Source organism: Meles meles, chromosome 3, assembly GCF_922984935.1.
Source record: "Meles meles chromosome 3, mMelMel3.1 paternal haplotype, whole genome shotgun sequence".
Lineage (NCBI taxonomy): Eukaryota > Metazoa > Chordata > Mammalia > Carnivora > Mustelidae > Meles > Meles meles.
Window position 1 is genome coordinate 65,632,769 of NC_060068.1, and position 22,053 is coordinate 65,654,821.

At 39.1% G+C, this 22,053-nt stretch overlaps 2 protein-coding genes across 7 annotated transcripts in view; both read left to right on the top strand.

Moving 5' to 3' along the window:
• Positions 1–22,053, top strand: part of FAM172A (family with sequence similarity 172 member A) — a 429,585-nt gene that overhangs the window by 297,755 nt on the left and 109,777 nt on the right. Inside the window, exon 11 of one of the 6 annotated variants that reach the window (XM_045999241.1) lies at positions 10,369–10,544. The exons of the other annotated variants lie outside the window; for them this stretch is intronic. Coding sequence (XP_045855197.1) covers positions 10,369–10,469 — 101 coding nt within the window. The 3' untranslated portion in view covers positions 10,470–10,544. Of the gene's footprint in view, positions 1–10,368; positions 10,545–22,053 lie in introns of those variants that run through there. 6 annotated transcript variants of the gene reach the window in all.
• Positions 12,803–14,536, top strand: POU5F2 (POU domain class 5, transcription factor 2). The gene is given in 2 exon segments (XM_045999246.1): positions 12,803–14,058; positions 14,060–14,536. Coding segments are annotated over 2 exon segments (999 nt in total). The 5' UTR covers positions 12,803–13,378; the 3' UTR covers positions 14,379–14,536.

Sequence of the window (22,053 nt, forward strand, 5' to 3'; positions counted from 1 at the left end):
GGCACACAGGATGGAAGGTCCTGCCTCCTCATAGCTTCATTTTGCCACCTACCATGAAGGAACTCTCTGAACCTAGATTCACTAAATCTATGTAGTTTAGAGGTGTGGTGCCTGTCAATTTATTTCCTTCTAGAGTTTGTATCCATCTCACTATTCCTTGTCCTTGTCACACCCTGAGACAGGCTTTTCTCTAATATTTCACTTGACCTAGAACAACTTGATATAAATCTGGGCACCTCAAAATTGGAAAGATAACAGCCTAAATGTTAAAAAGAAGAAAAAAGGGCGGGGGGGAGGAAAACGTAGAACCATAGGACCTGTTTTAGGAGTAAAGAATTAAACTTGAAAACTTAAAATATTTAGATGACCTCATCTTGGTTTGGATGTAGATGGGGGCTATTGACAACATGTACCTCTCGAGTCCCACTTCCTTACCAGAACAGAAAGTGGAAAATTAGTAGCTTCTATGTGAATTTGAGTTGTAGACAACCCGCTAACATAACCCAAATTCTACTTTGCTAATCCAGTGTAGATTAACTGTTTACACTGACTGAACTTAGTGAATATTTGCTAAATATTTACTTCAATTTATTGCTGAAAATATGTCTTGAGGAAATGACTCTGAGGAGTTATATCTCTTCTTTGTTAGTGAATAATCATTTGCTTCTAAAGATAGCAATGAGAAATCAACAGTAATTGCTTCTAGATGTGGTGTCATTCAGAGTATGTAGACAAGCTGAGTTGTCTAATATGTTTTTAGACACAGCTCAAATTAATTAGGTAATTGAAAAATCTATACTTTGCCTTTGTAAACAGATCTTTAAGACATATTAGCATATATGATACTGTACCACTTTTTCACTGCATAAACTGCTCAAGAACTCCAGCATTCCTCTTTTCCATTAGAAGGTTATGTATTCTAATCCTTTAAGTGATGCTTTCATTAACTAAATAACACTTTTCAGGCAGTTTTTGTTCATTACTATAAAATTGGCCTTGTAGCTGTTATTCACCAATTAGTTTCCCTATCACTGTTCTATGCTGCCTTATAATTATTAGTTAATATAAGGGATGTGTATTCTAAAAGTTGACCACCAGAAATTCTTGTTTTCAGTGAATCATTCATTGTAATTAGCTAGGATCAGGAACTCCAGGGAAATAACTGATTAAAGAGTCATTTAAAATAGTCTATTTAACGATATATTTATATACATCACCAATATTTGCCCTGATTATATATACTTAATCAGATCCAGTATTTTCCTCTGATTTTGATTCTTTCAGTTTTCCAGTAATCACAGTGAATATAACTCATTTCACTTCAGAAATCTCACTGTAAAAAAAAAAATTAAAAATAGCCACCATGTTTTTTACAGCTTTCTGAACCAATTTGTGAAAAATCCTTCGAAGAATTTGGCAGTATAGGTGGCAACTCTCCTTTTACTGGCTAACTCTTCCCTTTAAAGATAAAAAATATATATAATTATTTTTGGAGTACTTTGGGGTAAATAACCAAATAATATGAATTTGTATTTTTACTTGAAAATTATACATTATGGGTTAATTTACAAGAATTATTACTTTTATTATCCCTATAGCAGTGTCTCATGGCTTTTAATGTTATGTCCTTAATTGTTGGAAAAGTAATTTGGGGACCAGCAGTCCCTAAGACAGAAATGTTCATCCTTCTTACTATATATTAAGTATTGATCTCCCTTCCCACGGCTGTCTGTGCTTCATGTGTCCTCTATTTCTCCTTCCCTCTGTCAGTTTGGTCTGGGTCACTGCGCTTGATGGTTCTCTCTGTGTCTGTATATTGACCTCTGCTTCTCTGCCTCTCATCTGGTTTCATCTCTGTGTATGATTCTTTTCTTATAGTTTTTGTCTCCTGTGTCTCCCTGGCTTCAGTCTCCCCCACCTGGCAACTCGTCTGGCAGCCCGTGGCATCACATCTGCCCCTGCCTGACCTGAGTGCTTTGCCTGAGTCCACTGTCCTTCATTCCTCTTTCACTGTGTCATATGTGCCTCCCTCAAGCCACACGGTCTCTGCTCTTACCCGTGCTTTCCCTGTCTGCTTCCATCTGCACCCTCCCTGCCTGCTCTGTTTGTCTTGTCAGAGACGGACATCAAGTCACCAATAACAAGTCTGTCTGCTGGCAAAATTACCCTGAAAACATTACCCTTCAGAAAAGCTCTTTTGCTTTCTAGAAGTGATTCAGAACCTATAAAATAAATATTCTTTGGTACCAAGATGAAAATTCAAAGTGAAGATTAGGTACCATAAACAGGCCAAATATTTTCTGTTTATAAAATCCCAAGTTGTAAATTAATTAATTAATTAAATTAAAAATGAAACCCCAGGTTGCTCTAAGTTGGTTATCAGTGCTAGGAAAGCAGGGATAATATTTTTTAAAGTTTTTGTTTCATATTTTTAAAAATATAGTCCCTTTTAGTTCTACTTAATGATAAATATGGTTTTATTAAACGATAAATTTTGAGAGATAATTTGTTTGATCAGTGAGTTCAGTTTTTAGGTATTAGAGTTGATTTAACTGATATGTGATGTCTAAATATTCCTTGAGAATTGGTATGGTATTTCTGTCCATATTGTTTGTTAGTATCCCCTTCAGTCACATGTATCTAACCCCAAGTATTCAGTATGTTATACCACTGAATATCTTATACCAACTAGTTTACAGATATTTTGAATAATCTCATGGCACAATCCATTACAGGATTCAGTTGTATTACACAATTTCTTAATTTCTAAGATACTATAGAAGTTACTTTTTGAAAATTTGGGCAAAGTAACAGAAACATGATTTTAAGCTTTGCATAGCAATGATCTCTATAAATGAGACTTTTGTAAGAGACCCTAAATTAAAAATTTCTAATAACCATCTACAATTAATATTGGCTTAGAGATTTTTTTTTATTTTTAGCGAATGTTTCAGATATTTTTAAATACATTAGGAGATGGAGAGGAGAAGGAAGTTGAGGGAAATTGGAAGGGGAGGCGAACCGTAAGAGACTATGGACTCTGAAAAACAACCTGAGGGTTTTGAAGGGGCGGAGATGGGAGGTTGGGGGAACCAGGTGGTGGGTAATAGGGAGGGCACGTATTGCATGGAGCACTGGGTATGGTGCAAAAACAATGAATACTGTTATGCTGAAAAAATAAATAAATAAATTTTAAAAAATAATAATAATAAAATTAATTAATTAATTTTAAAAAAGCAATATGAGTGATTTCAGATTTTCATTTTTATTTCCTTTTACTAAATTGCCTTCAAGGAAATTAGGGTCTTCTTTCCATTTCAATTTTGCGGCAAAGTAGCCATACCTTTCCTGCTTAGTTTCCAGAGGGAAAGTGATTAAGCTTTTAAAAAGAAATTATTGTTAAGGCCACACATACAAGTGATTGGATATAACCAATATTTGGGAAAAATTGGTTGGAAATCATGGGAAAGCTTCTTGTGGAACGAGATGATATGTGGTTTGGATTTTATAGTGAAAAGTATAGTCTTCCATAACCTTTGTAGTGTAGACTTCCACAGCACTGGTGTTATAAAAGAACAGTCTCTCAGAGTTACTTGGTTTTGCTTTTCTTTAGAAACAATGTCGAGCATGTAAAATCAGCCTAGGTGGTAAAGCTTACATCTCAGAAAACCCAAATTTAGTTATTCATACCAATTAATTAACTAATAATTTTAATTAATCTATTTCCCCTAAAATTAAAGCCTAATTTCATGTCTTTCCATAAACTTGAATTATTCTTGGTTCTTTTGAGGCAAGAAACTAACCGTAAGTATTTTTCCCTAATTCCACAAAGATTTATTGAGATTTATTAAGATTATTAAGATTAAGATTATTGAGATTTATTAAGTAGTACCTACTTAATAGGTACTAGGCACTTGTGTACACTCTTAACAGTATAAAGATTGCTAGAGGTGACTTTTGCCCCTTGAGGAGCTCGTGATCTCCTAGCAAAAAGTCTTCTGTTTGCTGCAAAGATTCTCTTTGTTCATAAACAGGATGATCGTTGAAATAGGTAGTGTGGGGAGAAGAGTTAAGGACATATGGTAAACTCCTTCAGAACCCAAGAGTCTCTCTTAATTCACTGACATCCTCCTTTATTGACTGGTACCCCCACTGCTATCAAGAGTTAGTGCATCTTCTGAAACTACCCACCTTCCTTCCATGCTGGTATGAGATCCTGACTTTTCACTTCAGATACATGTTTCAGATGAACAAGTTGTCGTTTCAAACTCTTTTAATGGTAGTAAGTCACCATTTACAAGTAAAAACTGTGGTTTTATCATGACTATAGGTAGTTTATATTCTCCTGAATATGTAGGAGAATTAATTCTATAATATGATCAGATGAATACCTGTAATCACCCTGCCTATAAAATGGGGATAATACTAGTACCATCTCATTGGGGTATGGTAATTATCCATATTAGACTGTTAAGATTGTCCCGACATATAGTTAGGACTCAATAAATATAGGCAGTCTTCATTTTGTATGGTCCCAAATACCCAAATTTCAGTTGCCATACTTTAGTTAAATAACAGCCAATACCCCGATAAACAAGGTTCAGATTTCAGTTACCACAGCATACTAACTGTGAATAATTGCATTAAGTACAAATCTCTGTGTAAACAACAGATGCACATGATCAGTGGCCAATCACATCACTTCTTTCAAAATCTTTCACTGACTGATCACTGCATATCTGTTCTCCAGTTCATGCACAGACAGCACTATCTTCGATTTTATAAAAATGAATGATCAAAAGAGACTTGGCCAGCAAAGATGAAAGTGTAGCAAAGAAATGGAATGCTGGAAGTAAAATTGTAAAGTGCTTGTGACGAAAAAGATGAAGATGTCCCAGAGGAAGTGACGGTAGCAAAAAAACACTTCACATGAAATGAACTCTAAGAGATATTTCACAACATTGCAAGTGCAAAGGATAAAATGTTGGAAGCTCATCCAAACAGGAGCATGAAAATTAGCCAAAGGAGAAAAAGATTTGCTTGAACTGTATCATAAGTTATATGAAGGGAAGGCAAACACTATTCAAACTATTTTCATAGGTTTTTTACAAAGAAATAAAGCATTTTAATTCATAATGTTTCTAATGCTTTAAATTACAGTGTACTAAATATAACTGGTTTTACCATTTCTTCATTCCCCTACTCATTTTTTGTAGGGAGTAGGAGGATTTTTTATGTTTTGACAAAAAAAATCTTTAAAGGTCATCAAACAGCTACAGCTTTTCCCATTGATTATCTTGATCACTTTGCATGGTCTCAACTTGCGTGGTCATTTTTATAATCATTTTATATTGTGCAAAGCAAGGACTTCCTATAATTGTTATTATTATTAGAAATTGTTTTATCCAGCAAATCAAGTACTATGGTTTTAGAGAAATTGCTCGTTGCTTTTAAGTATTTGAAAATTAAAAACTTTCATTTCTCTCCTGCTTCTCTCTCTGTATTTTTGTAGACTTAGTCCTGATTTTAGTCATGTATCATGACTCTTAGAGCCTCCCAATGCATCTTCTGTAGAAATGCAGTATTTAGCCTCAGTTTGCCTGTTTTTCAGTATTCAACCTCATTTCTTCATTCTTTTAAATCTTCTGAAATTCCACACTGACCCTTTCCCTTCCATTCTTCTCCTAATGTCCTGTTCTTCCATACTGTCTCTGAAAGACTATCGGTTCTTTAATATATTGTCTTCCTTTCAAAATGGCACCTGCCCTTGAACATATCCTTATGAGAAATGTCTTTAAATTCATTGGTTTCTCCCTTATGTTTCATCTACATTTCTGTCAATCATAAAAAAAACAAATGTCTTTCTTGAATTTAAATTATTACAAGAAATTCGATGTAAGCAAAATGTAAAATTCTAGCTGGAAGTTAACCAAGTCAACACTTGGAAATGATGCCATGATTGGCAACAAAATAAAAATTAAAAATAAATGCTGTGCATTTTCACTATATACCTTTTTATACTTCTTATTCAAAAAGATAGTTAAAATTTCATTAAACACATAATGATAATTGAAATCTTGCTTTCAGTTCTCCATTCATAGCTGCTTTGACATAATTGCTTCCTAGAGTTCTGAGGCTCTCAGAAAGTGAAACCATCATCTGCCTGATATTATCTGCACACACATAGAATGGAGAACAGCCTACTGAGAGCTGCAGTGAACTCTAAACAAATAAATGTGGATTTGGGCATGAGTCTTTTGCTCAGAAGAGGCTGATAGCCTAGTTGGTTGTCTTTAAGACCTTTGAAATCACAGTGAGGTGACTTTGAAGAGGATTCACTTTAATAACCTGATTTATTAACCTCACTGTGTAAAACTAAGGACTTTGTCAGGTTTAAAATGCTAAAAAGAGGGGCTCCTGGGTGGCTCAGTCCATTAAGCATCCGACTTTTGATTTCGGCTCAGGCCATGATCTTGGGGTCCTGAGATTGAGCCCAGCATCTGATTCCTTGCTCAAAAGGGAGTCTGCTTAAGAGTCTCTCTTTCTCGGGGCACCTGGGTGGCTCAACTGTTGGGTGTCTGCCTTTGGCTCAGGTCTTGATCCCAGGATTCTGGGATCAAGTCCTACATCCTGCTGAGCAGGAAGCCTGCTTCTCTCTCTCCCTCTCCCCTTGCTGTGTTCCCTCTCTTGCTGTGTCTCTCTCTGTCAAATAAATAAATAAAATCTTAAAGAAAAAAAAAGTCTCTCTTTCTCCCCCTCTCCTTCTGCCTCTCCCCTCATGCGCTCTCTCTCTCAAATAAATCTTTAAAAAATAAAATAATAAAATGCTAACAGGAGTTTTTAATTTATATATTGAGATAAAGTTACTGTATTAGAACTTAAAATCTTAAGTCTGGTACAACCTTTACAATTTTCCGTGGTCATTATTGCATTTCATGTTACTGAATATAAGTGTTCATTTTTCCAAAAGAAAGTATGAGTTCCTGTATTTGACTTACTTTAGCTCATAGTTTCTTTTTTTAAGTTTTTATTTATTTATTTGACAGACAGAGATCACAAGCAGTCAGAGAGGCAGGCAGAGAGAGAGGGGGAAGCAGGCTCCCCAGTGAGCAGAGAGCCAGATGTGGGGCTCGATCCCAGGACCCTGGGATCATGACCTGAGCTGAAGGCAGAGGCTTTAACCCACTGAGCCACCCAGGTGCCCCTAGCTCATAGTTTCTTAAGGAGAGTCGAGGGAAATTCACAGAGGCCCCAAATTTGTGATGGTATTGGCACCAATTTCAATTCATTTGGGATCTCTTTAATAAAAAAGTAAGTCTCACAGCACCTAAAAGACTTATCTCCTGTAAACAGAAATTCTATTCTATTTCTCATTTACTTCTCTTAGGCCATGTCACCTCCTGAATTACCAGTTTCATTGGTCATAAACTGTCATTTCTGTTAGGTGTATTTTACTGTGCAGTATAATGGAAAATTTTTCATTAAACAAATTGTGTATCTCCTGCTCTAAAGTGTAAGTGGAGTACAAATTTGAATGTAGAAGACAGTGACTAGAATAATCAATGCAAGAACATCCTTAAAGCTTTTCTTGTGTAACAAGGGCAAACTCAGCTAAAAAGTTTGTTTAAGTCCTGCTTGACATAACAGGAACCTTTACACTTTGTCTATCTGGGACTCTCCGTGAATATCCCTGACTCATCACCAGAGTGCCTTTTCAGCTCAGCCCTCTTCAGCTCAATTGCTCTTCCTGCCTTATACAGACATTTAAAATTCTTTGAGGCTTCTGGTGAAGGCTGTAGAGTTTTTATGTTTAATATGATTTTATAGCACAGGAAGTTCATAGTTCATGAATATCACAGCTCCACGAAAGATAATGGAAGGATTTTCCCCTAAATACACAAAATCTCTCTGTAGTCTGGCTATGTGGTTGTGTTACATTCGTGTCATGAGCTTTTATTTCCAAGCAGCAGTTCCGTCACAGCAGCGTCATTTTTTTTAAATAACAAAAAGAACAACAAAAAGAAGTAACAACGAAAAAGTCCTTCATAATCTTAATCTGAAAAGAAATTCCGTGTTGCCAGCACTACTGCATTCTGGTTTTTTTCTCTACATGTTTGAGAAGAGTAAAAGCATGTCGCATTACTGTTGTTCACCAATAGCTGTCCTTTCGCCCTGTTCTTGGCCTCTCTTCTCTCCTGTGCAGAACAGTGCTATTAGCTATTTTGTGAATTTATTTCATTGAGCAATAAGTGATTTTTTTTTTTTCGGTGACTACATTGATCTGGTTAACTTTTTCCAGATTATTGCAACTTCAGTGTTCTTCATCCATCTCCTTTACCTTCAGGTACCCTTTTTCTTAATTGCTTGACTAATTTTTGATGCTCACTTTGTCTTACACAGTTTTCTACTTAAAGCAAGAATTAACAGTTTCATCATTTTAGTGCATTTTGAGGCAGTTCTCTGTGAACTAAATTGTTGTAAACTGTGGTGCTGATTCTCTCCCTGGAAGGTGGGAGGTGTCTTTCCTTACTATACTCAACTGCCATAGTTTTCCTGGATGCTTGACTTGACTTCCTAGACCTAGAGAGAAACCTCCCAGTGCCTGGTGTGTGGATCTTATTTCCTGCCTTTGCCTTTTGTCTTGCTCCTTGACTGTTGTGGTTCTTGGGGACCTGCGCCTGCCCTTGAGGTGACAGTGCCTTAACACCCTGATGCCTGGTACGTGCTAAGTTATTAGGATACCTGCAGAGTGGGGAAAAACATGAAATTAGCACCATCTAGCCTGCCTTGCCCTCTGCCTAATTTATCCATCATTCTTAGAACTTCTGGTCTACTCTGTTGATTTAATTACATGCAAAAAGTTTGTTTTGTTTTTGGACCCTCTGCTGGCAAAATGAACTTTCTCATATATTCTTGAACAAAGCCCACTCTTCTGTCTGGAGCATAAGCAGCTTTGGGAGAGATGCATCTGGAGAGATGAGGAAACAAGGATCACCTTCCTAGCCAGTAAGATAACTGGTCAACAGGATAGTGGGAGTCAACGCCCGACCTCCTTCACATCCAGGTGGCTTTGTGCGCATACCATACTGAGAATACTGTGCATAGCTCATGCGTTAGCACATTGTTTGGCCCATGAGTGCAAAATAAATGGTGTCTGTAATTTTCATAAGTTTCATCTCTCCTAGGCAAGGGAGCCAAGACATGAATTCGTGATGGTATTGGCACCAAGATCAATTAATTTGGAATCTCTTTAACAAAGTAGTAATTTACTGTAAAGACAACTGATTTATCTAAGTGGAAATGCAGCAAGTTCAGGGCTGAGGGAGAGCGCTGTGGTCCCTAGTGTATGGGCTAAAGTTTCCAAAGAGATGAAACTTGAAGCAAATCCTACAAGAATGTTTATTATTAACTTCGCCTCCACTATTTCCTGCTTCTTACCATTAGTGGATCTTGGCAGCTGGTTTTGCCATCTTAGAATAGAGAATACTTATGGAGAACCTAATAATATAAATCCTGATGCTTTGGGAGTTTCTGCTTAAAAGTTAACTTCTCTGAATTCCAAAGATCCTAATAATAGAAAACTGTTAACTTCTCTTTGAGCAAGTGTAGCTGTCCTGTTCTCCTGACAGTTTTTCTTCTTCCCCATTTAGATTATAAATACATGGGAGCCTGGGACCATGTGTTTCTTATCCTTACTTTGTAATTCCCTATGGATAAGACTGGCCCGCTTCGTACATTGTAATCTAATCACTTACTAAGAGGTCTCTGTATTTGTTGAAGGTGATGGATTAGCCTTTCAAGCGCCCCAGCCCCAGCAGTGCTGGTTGTCTGGGGCATTCCCATCACCTGCCTTCTTCTGATCTCTATTTCTCTTCCAACCCAACTATGCTTCTGCTTTTTTTCGCTGATCACCCCATTTCCATAGCATATTAAATATACTTTTAAGGAGATGTCAAGACTTCCCTTAAGAATACGGGCTTTTATTTGTGACAGCATATATGCATTAACAGAAGATGGGCATGTTGGCAAATGAAATCTGACCAAATACCAAGAAAGCCTTAATTGAGAGTACCCAAGTTAATTTTAAAACCCACCAAGTTAATATAGCTTTACTTTTTAATTTAGTAAATGTGTTTAGCTACTGTTTTAACTCGGTTGATATAGTCTTTCCTCAAGTTCAGTTGAATTCACTTTTTTTTTCTAATTCACTAAAAATATTTTTATTCAGCTATTGTTTTTAGACAACTAATGAAACTCTTCTCTGTGGTTCTCTTTTGCAAATGGACTGGTTTCAATAAGTGGTGCTTAATTTATGTAATTGCTCTCTTTTATTCTTCTTTGTGATCCACCTTTCATTCTATTTGGCAGACACTGGTTGCTTTGTAATTTTGAAAAAAAAAAAAAAAAAAAGAAAGAAAGAACACGTAAGTATACCTGGCAAGAAAAGATATTGGCAAAATGATTCTTAAGTGAAATTTTGTATATTGTAAACTGTTTTTCATAGACCATCATCTTGAAACCTACTTCAAAGCAAATACAGAAGTCTTCTCTGCATTAACGCTGCACCCATTACTTATTTAACATCAAACAGATATTGATTAACTTCCTGCTCTGTGCCAGATATAGTTCCAGGTGGTGAGGATGTGGCATTGCACCAGACGGACAAGATCCTTGCTCTTTGCCAGCACCCATTCTAGCCGGGGCCAAAGTAGAGGTGCAGACAGCAGTCACATACATAGCCTGTCCAGATGGCAGCTGCCTTCCTAGTTCTTTCCCCCTTTACCATTGCTTCAAAGCCACATCTACACCCTTGTTACCTGTAGTGTTGTGCTAATTTAGTCTCACACTACTACTACCTCCATCTAGTAAGAGCCGTTTACGGGCCTCGTTCCAGTACAGGAGAGAAAGAATGGAGAGGCTTCTGGCAGGGTCATGTTTCTTGTTAAGCTGAAACTAAACATGCTGTACTTTCAGAATTGTACAGGTGAGAATTCATTCACTCATTCAGCAAACATTTATCACACAGTATGTCAGTCAGGGTTCTATTATGTCCCAGGCTGTATAGCACCTATATGCCCATCTACAGTACCTCACACTGTAAGTGGAGGGAGAGAGATGTGAAATAAATAATTACTGACAAATATTACAATGAAAACATATACCAGTACAAGGGAAGCACCACAGAAGCAGGCACTAACTCTGGCTGGGAATAGGTTTCAGCTAAACCTCATCTTGCAGATGGCTGGAAGTAGAACATGCTTCATTTATTCAGGGAATGTTTACTGAACACCTTCTCTGAGCCAAGCACAACTGTAGGTGCTGTAGACACAGCAGTGACCTGGACAAAGTCCCTGCTCTCTTAGCAGCAGAGAAACATACAATAAGCTTATAGACTAATAATTATATATTAGGTGGTGATACCTATCCATAACTACAAAACAAAGCTTAATAAAGGGAACAGAGAATGGTAAGGGATACTGTTTTAGATCAGATGGTCAGAGAAGGCCTCTCTAATGAGATGACTTTTGCTCAGAATCCTGAATGAATGAATGAATGAATGAGACCAAAGAGCAAAAGGAAGCCATTTCACACGGAAGGACTAGCATTACTAAAGGCGTAATAATTTTGAAAAGCATGGTCTCTTTAGTGCAAAGTGGTGAGATATTCTCCCTGAGTGTGGAGTAAGACGGGGTACAGGGACTTGGGCAGAGTGTGGTAGATGAGGCTGGGAAAGATGGAAGGAAGGGAAGAAGGGAAGGACAGAGGAAGAAATGGGAAAGGTCAAGAACAGTTTCTCGGTCTAAACTTGGGTGACTGAATGAGGGATAATGCCATTAACCAGCTGAGGGAGCCCCGGAGGAGAGGCAGGTTTAGGAATGCAAATAATGATTTTGATTTGGGGCAATGGGAAATACAGAACTGGATATTAGAAGTCAGGCTAAAATACAGATTTGGCTATTACCAGCATTTCCTGGAAATTTAAGGAGGAAGAACAAGAAGAGTTAGTCAACATTGTCAGATACCACAGAGTTTAATAGGATGAGAATTTTTAAAAGGCCATCACATTTGACATTTGGAAGGTTGACAGTGACTTCCAGATTTCAGCAGACTTGGGTAAGACAAAACCACATCATGGTTTAGTTGGAAAATGGAAAGGTAAGAGGCTAGGATTGTCCAGCCAAGATCATTGTCTTCCCCCACTTTCAGAGCCCTCCCTGGAAGCTTTGAACCTAAGGTCACATCTTCTCCCACTCCCTCCTTAACTTTTCTCCACTTAAGGCCTAGGATTGGATGCTTGAGCTGGGGATCTGATCTCAGATCCTTGGGTTTCTGATGGGAGAGGGGCCAGGGATAAGGGAGCCTGATACTGGTGAATTGGGTATTGAAAGAAGCATCTTCAGGGCGCCTGGGTGGCTCAGTGGGTTAAAGCCTCTGCCTTCAGCTCAGGTCATGATCTCAGGGTCCTGGGATCGAGCCCCGCATCGGGCTCTCTGCTCCGCGGGGAGCCTGCTTCCTCCTCTCTCTCTGCCTGCCTCTCTGCCTAGTTGTGATTTCTCTCTGTCAAATAAATAAAATATTAAAAAAAAAAAAGGATGAAATACACAGGTCTCTGGTGTATGTGGAGATAGACCAGGAAGCTGAGGTGGGATGCAGAGCAAACAACTGGAAGGGTTGGGAGTCAGGGAGGGAACGGGACATGAATTAGTCAAGAAAACCCCAATGAGAGAATACAATCTGGCAAAGCATGGGGGTTCAGGGTTGAGGCTGATAGTAAACTGATGGGCACTAGAAGAAATTTAGGCGGAGATGCTTCGGTTTCTTAAGGCACAGGAACTGAAGATGTGCAAAGGAGAGGCTGTTGGCAGTACTTGTGAGCACAGTGATAGCAGTGAGGCGACAGTTAATGACCTGTGGGGTGTTCCCAGCAATACCTGGCATAATAGATATTCAGTAAATATTTATAAAGCCAGAAGGGGCTATTCCTCCACAAATAATGTTGAGGAAAGGGATGAGATACTAGAGTTCTGAAGAGCCATTAGTAATGCCTAGGTTCCCTCCTGGGAGAGGATAGGGCTGGTGCCTAAGAGATCCCGGATCCCTTAGAAGTACAAACAAAGCCCGAGAGAGGCTTGTACCATGGAGGGACGTGGTAGCATAGACCAGGGTAGGAAACCTACTCCTTTAATCCTGGAGACCCAAGGGATTCCCTGGAAGTCAGATTTCCCCACCACTGCACACTGCTGGACTGTTTCTCTCACCTGCACTTCCATCTCTGCCCACTAGGGGGCGGGGCTCGAGGGCAAGGCTGGTGGCTGCTCTGATGCCTCGAGAGCCATCAGTTCCTACCAGACTCCCTGTTCAGGTGTGGTCTTAGCCCATGGCCGGACACAGGCCCTCAGACTTCTCCCCACTGCCAGGCAGTGGTAGGGGCGGGCCCAGAGGGCCAATGCCAGTGCGGGTTGGCGCTCCGGTCTGGTTGAGTGCCCAGGCGGTTCCCAGCATGCTGATGGTCCGGCCAGGGATCAGCCCAGGCCCTGAGGGGTGGGAGGTGCCCCTGGGTCCACAGCCCTACGGATTCCACAGTGGGATGGCACCCCACAGGCCCAGGGTCGGAGCTGGCGAGGCTGGGCCCGGGTTCCGAAGCCCCTCGGAGGGCGCCTTCCAGAGGCCCTACATGGTCCTGCAGTGCACCCCGAGTTTGGTGCTGCCAGAGGACGTCTCGAAGGTAGAGAAAGAGATGGAGCAGCTGGCCAAAGAGCTGAGGCAAAAGAGGATGGCCCTGGGATACTCTCAGGCCGACGTGGGGTTCGCCATGGGGGCTCTTTTTGGAAAGGTGCTTAGCCAGACAACCATCTGCCGCTTCGAGTCGCAGCAGCTCAGCCTCGCCAACATGTGGAAGCTGCGGCCACTGCTGAAAATGTGGCTGGAGGAAGTGGACACCAAGAACTTTCTGGGCATACGCAAAATGGAGATGATCCTGCGGCAGGCTCGGAAGCAGAGACGGGCAAGCAGGGAGAATCGCATCCAAAACAACCTGGAGCAACTCTTCTTGCAGTGCCACACCCCAGCAAATCAGCTGCATCACTGGGCAGCTCCGGCTGCAGAAGGAGCTGGTCCAAGTTTGGTTCCATAACCGAAGCAAGATGTATCGTCAGCCAACCATTGATTTCTCCCTACCGGAGGATGTGAGGGCAGCCGGGCCTCCTTTCCCAGGGGGACCAGTGTGCTTTCCCCTGGCATTGGGGCTCCATTTTGGTTCCCCCCACTACGAAGAGCCCTACTTTATACCCATGTATTCCCCTACCCCTTTCCCTGTGGCAGGGACCTTCCTCTCTGCCCCAGTCAATGCTCAGGGCCACCCCAAGCTTTCAGACTGAGGGGCTGTGCCCTTCTGGGGAGGGTTGAACTGGGAAAATGGGTCCCTGAGATTCGTTTCAGGGCTGTTAACATTAAGAGCTCTGTTCACTGTCTAAATAAGGATGTTCACTGTCTAAATAAGAATACCTAAAGGATGAGCTGGGAGTTGTTTAGGAAATTCGGGGGAGGGAAGTTGAAGTTTATTAATTCCATTGTTTTTACCTACCATTGGTTTTAAGTCACGTTACAATACATATATGGTTTCAGATATTTTGTTTCTCTTTTTTTAAATTAATTAGAAATTGTGTCTATTATTCCTTGTGATTATCAGTAAACATAGGGATTTTTTTTCTTATAAACACAATATTGAGTGAAAACCTCAAGTCGCAGAAGATTATTTCAGTACACCATTTTTTATCAAAAACCAGCAGAACTTTATATAAATATAAACATGGGTTCCAAGATAAGAGTAACCTCTGTGGGAAGGTGTGACGTTGGGATAGTACACAAAACCTACCCAGAGCCCTTGATAAAACGCAAGAGTTTTCCTGTTCTCCTCCCTTTCATGAAAGAAGCATTTGTTTGTTTGTTTGTTTCTAATTCACCTCATTTAGAGTGCTCAGTTTCATGTGGAGGTCTCAGTCCAGCTCTCTGCCTTGAGGAATCCCTCTGGTGTATCTCCTGACCTGCCACAGTCATTGTATTTGGAATCCCTTTGTTACTAAGGTTGGCACACTGGACAGCGCTAGCTCAGCCCCCAGCTCCAGCTTGCTTCTCTGGTTTTCAGCTCTGTTTGTTTTATTACCTGGGGATTACCCTTATTACTTTTAAACTCAGATATGCTTCTTAGAGAATATCTGCAATGGTTAAGTCAACATTCCCTGGTGGCTGGTCTGGTGGTTCATCCTCTGTCACTTTTCCAGTGTCTTCCATGAAATCGATCTTTTCTAGTTTTCTGCTTCTGCAGTGGTGAACTTTGGTTATCATATACTAAACAGAAATCATTGATTTTTCTGTGTTTGTACCTCTGCTGCTGTAAACCAGCATGTAATATTAGTTGCTTTATAATTCCATCACTAAATGTTATGTCTGAGTTTATGTCTTCTATGTAATTACTATTTGTGTCAGTTTTTGCTTTCTCTACTTTATTTTTCCTTAATGAGCTTTTACAAAGAATTTATCTATAGGTATTTACAAAGAACAAGTCTTTCTTAAAATTTTTTATCTTATTTACTGCTGTTTTTATTTTCTAATTGATGTACTTTTAGCTTTTATTTTTATTAATTGCTTTTTTCTAGTTTCCTCTGGTTTCTTCCAATGTGTATTTTGCCTTCTTTTTTTTTTAAAGATTTTATTTATTTATTTGACAGAGAGAGAGAGATCACAAGTAGGCAGAGAGGCAGGCAGAGAGAGAGAGGGAAGCAGGCTCCCCGCTGAGCAGAGAGCCCGATACGGGGCTCGATCCCAGGACTCTGAGATCATGACCTGAGCTGAAGGCAGAGACTTAACCCACTGAGCCACCCAGGCACCCTGTATTTTTCCTTCTTGTCAGTGTTCAAAGATAAAATACTGACAGTGTACACAGGTTCATGAAAATGGAGATAAACTTCACTTAGTTAGCTTGAGATTCAGTAGATGACTAATCACTCACTCTTGGACTATCCCACTAAAAGTCCCATAGCACCAGTCCCATTTCTTCCTTTTCCCAGACAGCCCTTCTGGACAGCCTTGAAAGGGAGAATTTTCCGCGGAGAGCAAGGTAGTATTTAATGACAGGATGGATCGTTGTGGTTGTGTCAACATTCAACTCCTAAAAGCTGTGAGGAGGCTCTGACCCAGGCTGCAGCCCTTGCATATTTGGAACAATGGTAATGGGCTGTCCATCTCAGGGAACAGCTCCAAGAGTCTGGCTCAGCACCTGCACAGCTGTATTGTTCGCACAGCTGTCACCCCTCTACTCAGGCAAGCACCACGACATGTCACTGATCAGCCCTCACATAATCTAAAATGAGATTTTTCCATCACTGCTCCTATTGACTGTGAAGAGAAAAAAGGCTAGACCTTGGGGCAGCTTTGACATTTAAAGAATTTCATATTTTTCAAAGATTTAAGATTATGAGCAGAAATCTTAATAATAAAATCCTTCAAAACTGAGAAGGAACTACCCTTCGAGTAAAACCAACAGTGTGGTATCAGTGCTGAACGGGGTCAAATATACAGAGATCAAGTAACAAAATCAAGTAATATATACCACATCGCTAACAAATGTATCCTTGGTACCATTAGTGGAGAGTTGGTAGAGGCAGATGTCAAACAACAGTCCAGAGTCTTCCTACTTGCCAGATTTCCCACTAACCTCAAGTAAAAACACAAATTCCAACCACTTAAGATCTTCACCATCATTCTGAAATATTCTTTATCACGTTTCCTTTATCTTGTGTTTTCTTCAGACAAGGCAAGTATTCTTAGCCTGATGATGCTGAGCCCCTTTAGAGTACAGATGGAATAGTGTGTTTGTACATATGTGCATCTTTACAGATGGGGATGCTAGTTTTTATCACATTCTCAAAGGAGACATGACTCTTTGTAGATGTACAGTTTCAGAATTCTAGAAATCCATTCCCTTTGGCCACCTCACTTTCAGGAGTTTTCCCTTGACACAGTACTGGTCTAACAAGTAATTTGTGGTTTTCTTTGAATCTGTATTTTCTGGATATCTCTAGCTCAGTATAGAATAGAGGACCTGAATCACTTCTTATATAAGTCTTTCAAATTCAGAACAAATGTTGTATTAATTACTGCCTTTATTGTTCTTATACTTTTATCAACCCTTGACACTTTATTATTATTATTATTATTTATTATTATTATTTATTTATTGTTCTTTATTAAACAATTTCTCTTGTTCCCAGAATCTTTCCTATCTATTGTCTGAGAAGACTTGAAGTGTTACGATGAGATCCCTTATTCCAAAACATTATCTTCCTCTTGAAATAGCATCTAAATATTTTCTATAATTTCACATTTTTTAAATATACATACTATATATCTTTGTTTATTATACTAAAACTATGTCATGGGATTTATTTTTCAGTAGAGCCACTTTTGTTTATAACTTTCTTCCAGAAATCGTCTTGCTTACTAAACAGTATTAGTTTGCTTGGCAGAACCTATTCATAATGAATTTTTTTAGAGGACGAAATTGTATTATCAGTGTAAGATAGTGTTTTGAAAGTGAAAACTACAGTGCCATTCCAATAAAATCCTAGTGGAATATGAGAGTATTACTTGACAAATTGATTGTAAACTGAAAGACCAAAACTTAGGAAGATAAGAAAATTTTGAAGAAAAGAGTTAGGGTGGCCTTGTCCTACGAACTGTTATGAAACTATAATAATTTAAACAGTATGGTGGTGCTTAGGGACAAAAATAACGGAAACGAGTATTTGGCTATTCATGAATTGGTGCAATCTTCATGAAAGGCTATTGGATAATTCATATGGGAAGTTTTTAAAATGTGATTTTTCTTTGGCCAATCATTTCCACTTCAGTGATTTTTTATAAGAAAATAATTGTGTGGGGCGCCTGGGTGGCTCAGTGGGTTAAGCTGCTGCCTTTGGCTCAGGTCATGATCTCGGGGTCCTGGGATCAAGTCCCGCATCAGGCTGTCTGCTCAGCAGGGAGCCTGCTTCCCTCTCTCTCTCTGCCTGCCTCTCTATCTACTTGTGATCTCTCTCTGTCAAATAAATAAATAAAATCTTTAAAAAAAAAAAAAAGAAAGAAAGAAAATAATTGTGTGCACACAAATTTAGCAATAAGGATCATCATTACAGCATTTTTTCAACAAGAAATTGTTAAAACCAAATGCTCAACAAAGGGAAAGTAAATAACAAAAAACGCCATACATGGTAAAAATTGTGTTATAGAGCTACAGTTTTGACACAGGTCAGAATAGATTATTGAGTGAGGCAAACGAGTTTAAGCTTTATGATATTTCTTTTTTTTTTTTTTAAGGAAAAAGGTATGTTACACATACAAATCTATACATAAGTATCATCGGTGATTTAATTTATAAAATTGTTTTGCTATATATATTACACAGTAAAAATATTTAAGAAGAGCTTCTGAAAGAAGGTGCTAAGAAGGGGTGCCTGGGTGGCCCAGTGGGTTAAGCCTCTGCCTTCGGCTCAGGTCATGATCTCAGGGTCCTGGGATCGAGCTCCGCATCGGGCTCTCTGCTCAGCAGGAAGCCTGCTTCCCCCTCTCTCTCTGCCTGCCTCTCTGCCTACTTGTGATCTCTCTCTCTGTCAAATAAATAATTAAAATCTTAAAAAAAAAAAAAAAAGAAGGTGCTAGGAAATCTAGGGTTCCTAAAAATATTCATTCTTCTAGTCTTTTTATCTCTAAAATGGTACTTTTCATTATAAAGCAATATTTTGGAATAATAAATTTGACCTTTTCATTTTTAGTCTTAATTTATAGTTTCTTTAAAAAGAAAGGCAATTCTCTAAACAGAGGAGTATTGGAATATATCAGTTAGAGAGACATTGCTAAAAATTAGGTGTTTTCTGGTTTTTGTTTTAAATCAGATGCCCATTAATGTTAAAGAGCTGTGGTATAGCTCAGTGAGTGAAGACACCTGCCATATGTCTGTTTTCCTGCACAACATGGTAATTTACAATTACAATTAGTGTGTTTATATACCTCAGTGGTGTTAACCCATATTTAGAATATAATATAAACCCAAATTATTTTCGTGTTTCTGAATGTTTACTTTTCAATTTTAAAAGCCACTTGAAAATATCAAAATTCTGGGTTTTATCACAGTAGAATCCTCCTTACTTATCCTATTTGGAGAAACCAAATGGACATAAATAAGACCTATAGATTTCTAGGTTTGAAGGCAGGGGCAGTTCCTGAGATTACAGCGCCAGCCAGTTGAAAGATGAACTGTCATGAAATGAATCTCCCCCAGTTACCCAGTAAAATCCTTAAAACAAAGCATTAGCATTATCATGGTTACACCAGTGAAGAGAAGCATGACAAGAAGCTGTTGAAGAGCCCTTGTGGTTTACCTGCAGAGCTGTCTTCAGAAAACAGTGCAACACGTTGGTCTGTTGGGCTGTTGCCCTGCCATCTCACTTTAGCTAGGAATCCTGCTGTGAATTCTGCTAAAGGCAAAATGAGCTACATGGGCATTGAACTTGGGTTTCTTGGGCTTTCATCCCCCAGTTTCCAACAAAATGATGAAGTATAAACCAACTCCACTTAATATTGTTGACTCTTCTACTGACTGCTTGCCAAAGACCTAGGGTTGGAAAAGGAAAAAAATGAGGGCTTCCCAAGAATTTACTACGTCTTGGATTCAATATTCACTTCTCTAACACTGTACAACCTGTTCTGTCACATCTTCTCCAAAAGAGTACCTGTTTAATATTTTAAATAATTTAAAATAGTTTAATAATTAGTCTTCTTTCTCTCAGGATGCGTGATGTAGACCTTCTTTTAGATTTTGGTGCAATGGCCAGGGTGGTGTATAAGATGCTTTAAGTTGATTTATTATCTTAGAATGGATGATAATGTTCCTAGAACAGCTGTAAAACTTTGAATACTATTGACTGAGTAGTGGGCAAATCTTAATATATACCTTTTTATTGAAAGACAGTTTGTTTCAATATACCATTTATTAGTTTGCTAGGGTTGCCATAACAAGTGCTCCTCCTTGAGGAGCTTAAAGAACAGAAATTTTTTTTTTTTTCATCATTCTGGAGGCTAGAAGGCTGTGACCAAGATGTGGGCAAAGTTGATTCCTTCTCAGGGCTGTGAGGGAGGAATCTGTATCAGGCTTATAGATGGCGGCCTTCTCCCTGTGTCTTCCCATTATCTTCCTTGTGTACGTATCTGTGTCCAGATATGTTCTTCTCTTAAGAACACCAATCATTGGATTATGGGCCTACCCTAATGATCTCATTTTAACTTAATTAGCACTGTAAATATCTCCAAATAAGGTCACATTCGAGGGTACTGCAGGTTAGGACTTCAATGTATGAATTTTTGTAGAGAAACAATTCGGCTCTTAGCACCAGCCCAATTAAAATTTCAGCTGGATTTAATTATTCATTAACATATTCAGTCAGCAAATATTAATGAATGCCTTTTATAACATGTAGTGTCCTAGGTGCTAAGATGCAGTAGTGACCAAAAACAGGCCCATCCTGACCTTCAAGGAGCTTAAAGTATGGTTAGGCATCTACATTAAGGAAATAAACATATGATTATAACTCATAATAAATACCATGGGATATCAGGTCAGGGGGTATCTTAATTTAGATGGATGTTTATAATCCTTTTATAATATGCAAGTATTTCCTCTGATAACATCAGTGTTGACAAATACTCTAAACCAGAGGGACCTACCTGCAGAGAAGTTTGGTCCTATAACCAAGGCATAGTTTGGGACACAGGCATTCCCAGATTAAAATCCCAGCTCAGTAACCTATGGTCTGTATTACTTTGAAAGAGTTACTTCTTTCAACCCCAGTTTCTCATCTTTAGAATCTGTCTAGAATGTGGCTACCCACAAAATATGAGAGAGTTGATAAAAGTATAAAATTAGGTAATATAAAAAGAAATCCCTAAGACTTCCCTTTTATGTAGTAGACACTCAATCATTTTTCTCACCAGGGGCCTGAGTGGCTCAGTGGATTAAGCATCTGACTCTTGATTTCAGCTCAGGTCATAGTCTCAGGGTTTTGAGAAAGAGCCCCATGTCAGGCTCCAACTCCATTTGGGCATGGAGTCTGCTTAAGATTCTCTCTCTCCCTCTGCCCCTCCCCTTCTCTCTCCCTCTCTAGAAAGTAATAATTTTTTTCTTCATTGTGTTGCCACTGTACATTGCCTGCGCTTTATTTTTATCTGATAAATCGTTCCTTTGCATCCTAGAAACTTTCCCATAGTAGGTGCTCAATGATTTATAGCCAAAACTGAATAAATAGAAAAAAGAAAAAGTAGAGACTACTGTTTCAGTTGCCAGACTCAGTTGCCAAAACTGAGACTACTGTCTCAGTTGCCAGAAACCTTACTATCTGATATTGGGAAATGATTCTCAAAATTTGTTATAATTGGAAAACAGTTATGTAGTCCATTTCCTCAGCTGTCAAGTGACAACTAGGTAAAGGAACAGATCATAGGGTTTTGACTCAAAAGATACAGATGAAGACTTTTTGAAAACCCATACAGTGTTAAATAATTGAAAGGAGTGGTCTCTGAAGTTGTTTCTAGCCCATAATAATTGTATATATCTCCATGAACAAGAACAAAACAGTGCACCACAGATTGAATATGGGGGCTATGAGGAGACAGAGTATAGGGAAGGACAGAGTAGGGTGACAGGTCTTCCTACTGTGATTCCCATTTAACCTTTCCTTTCTGATGTGCTGTCTCTCCCAAATGTAGCCCTGTTCTGCCTGTATACCTACCATAAGATGTCCACATCCTTTACCTTTTTGGTCCAAAACCTACTGTATTCATTTGCTGGGGCTGCTGTGGCAAAGTACCACAGATTGGGTGGCTTAAGGAACAGAAACTTATTGTCTCACAGTTCTGGAGACTCAAAGTCCAAGATCCAGGGATGGGCAGGTTTGGTTCTTTCTGAGGACAGGAGAATCTGTTTCAGACCTCTCTCCCTAGCTTGTA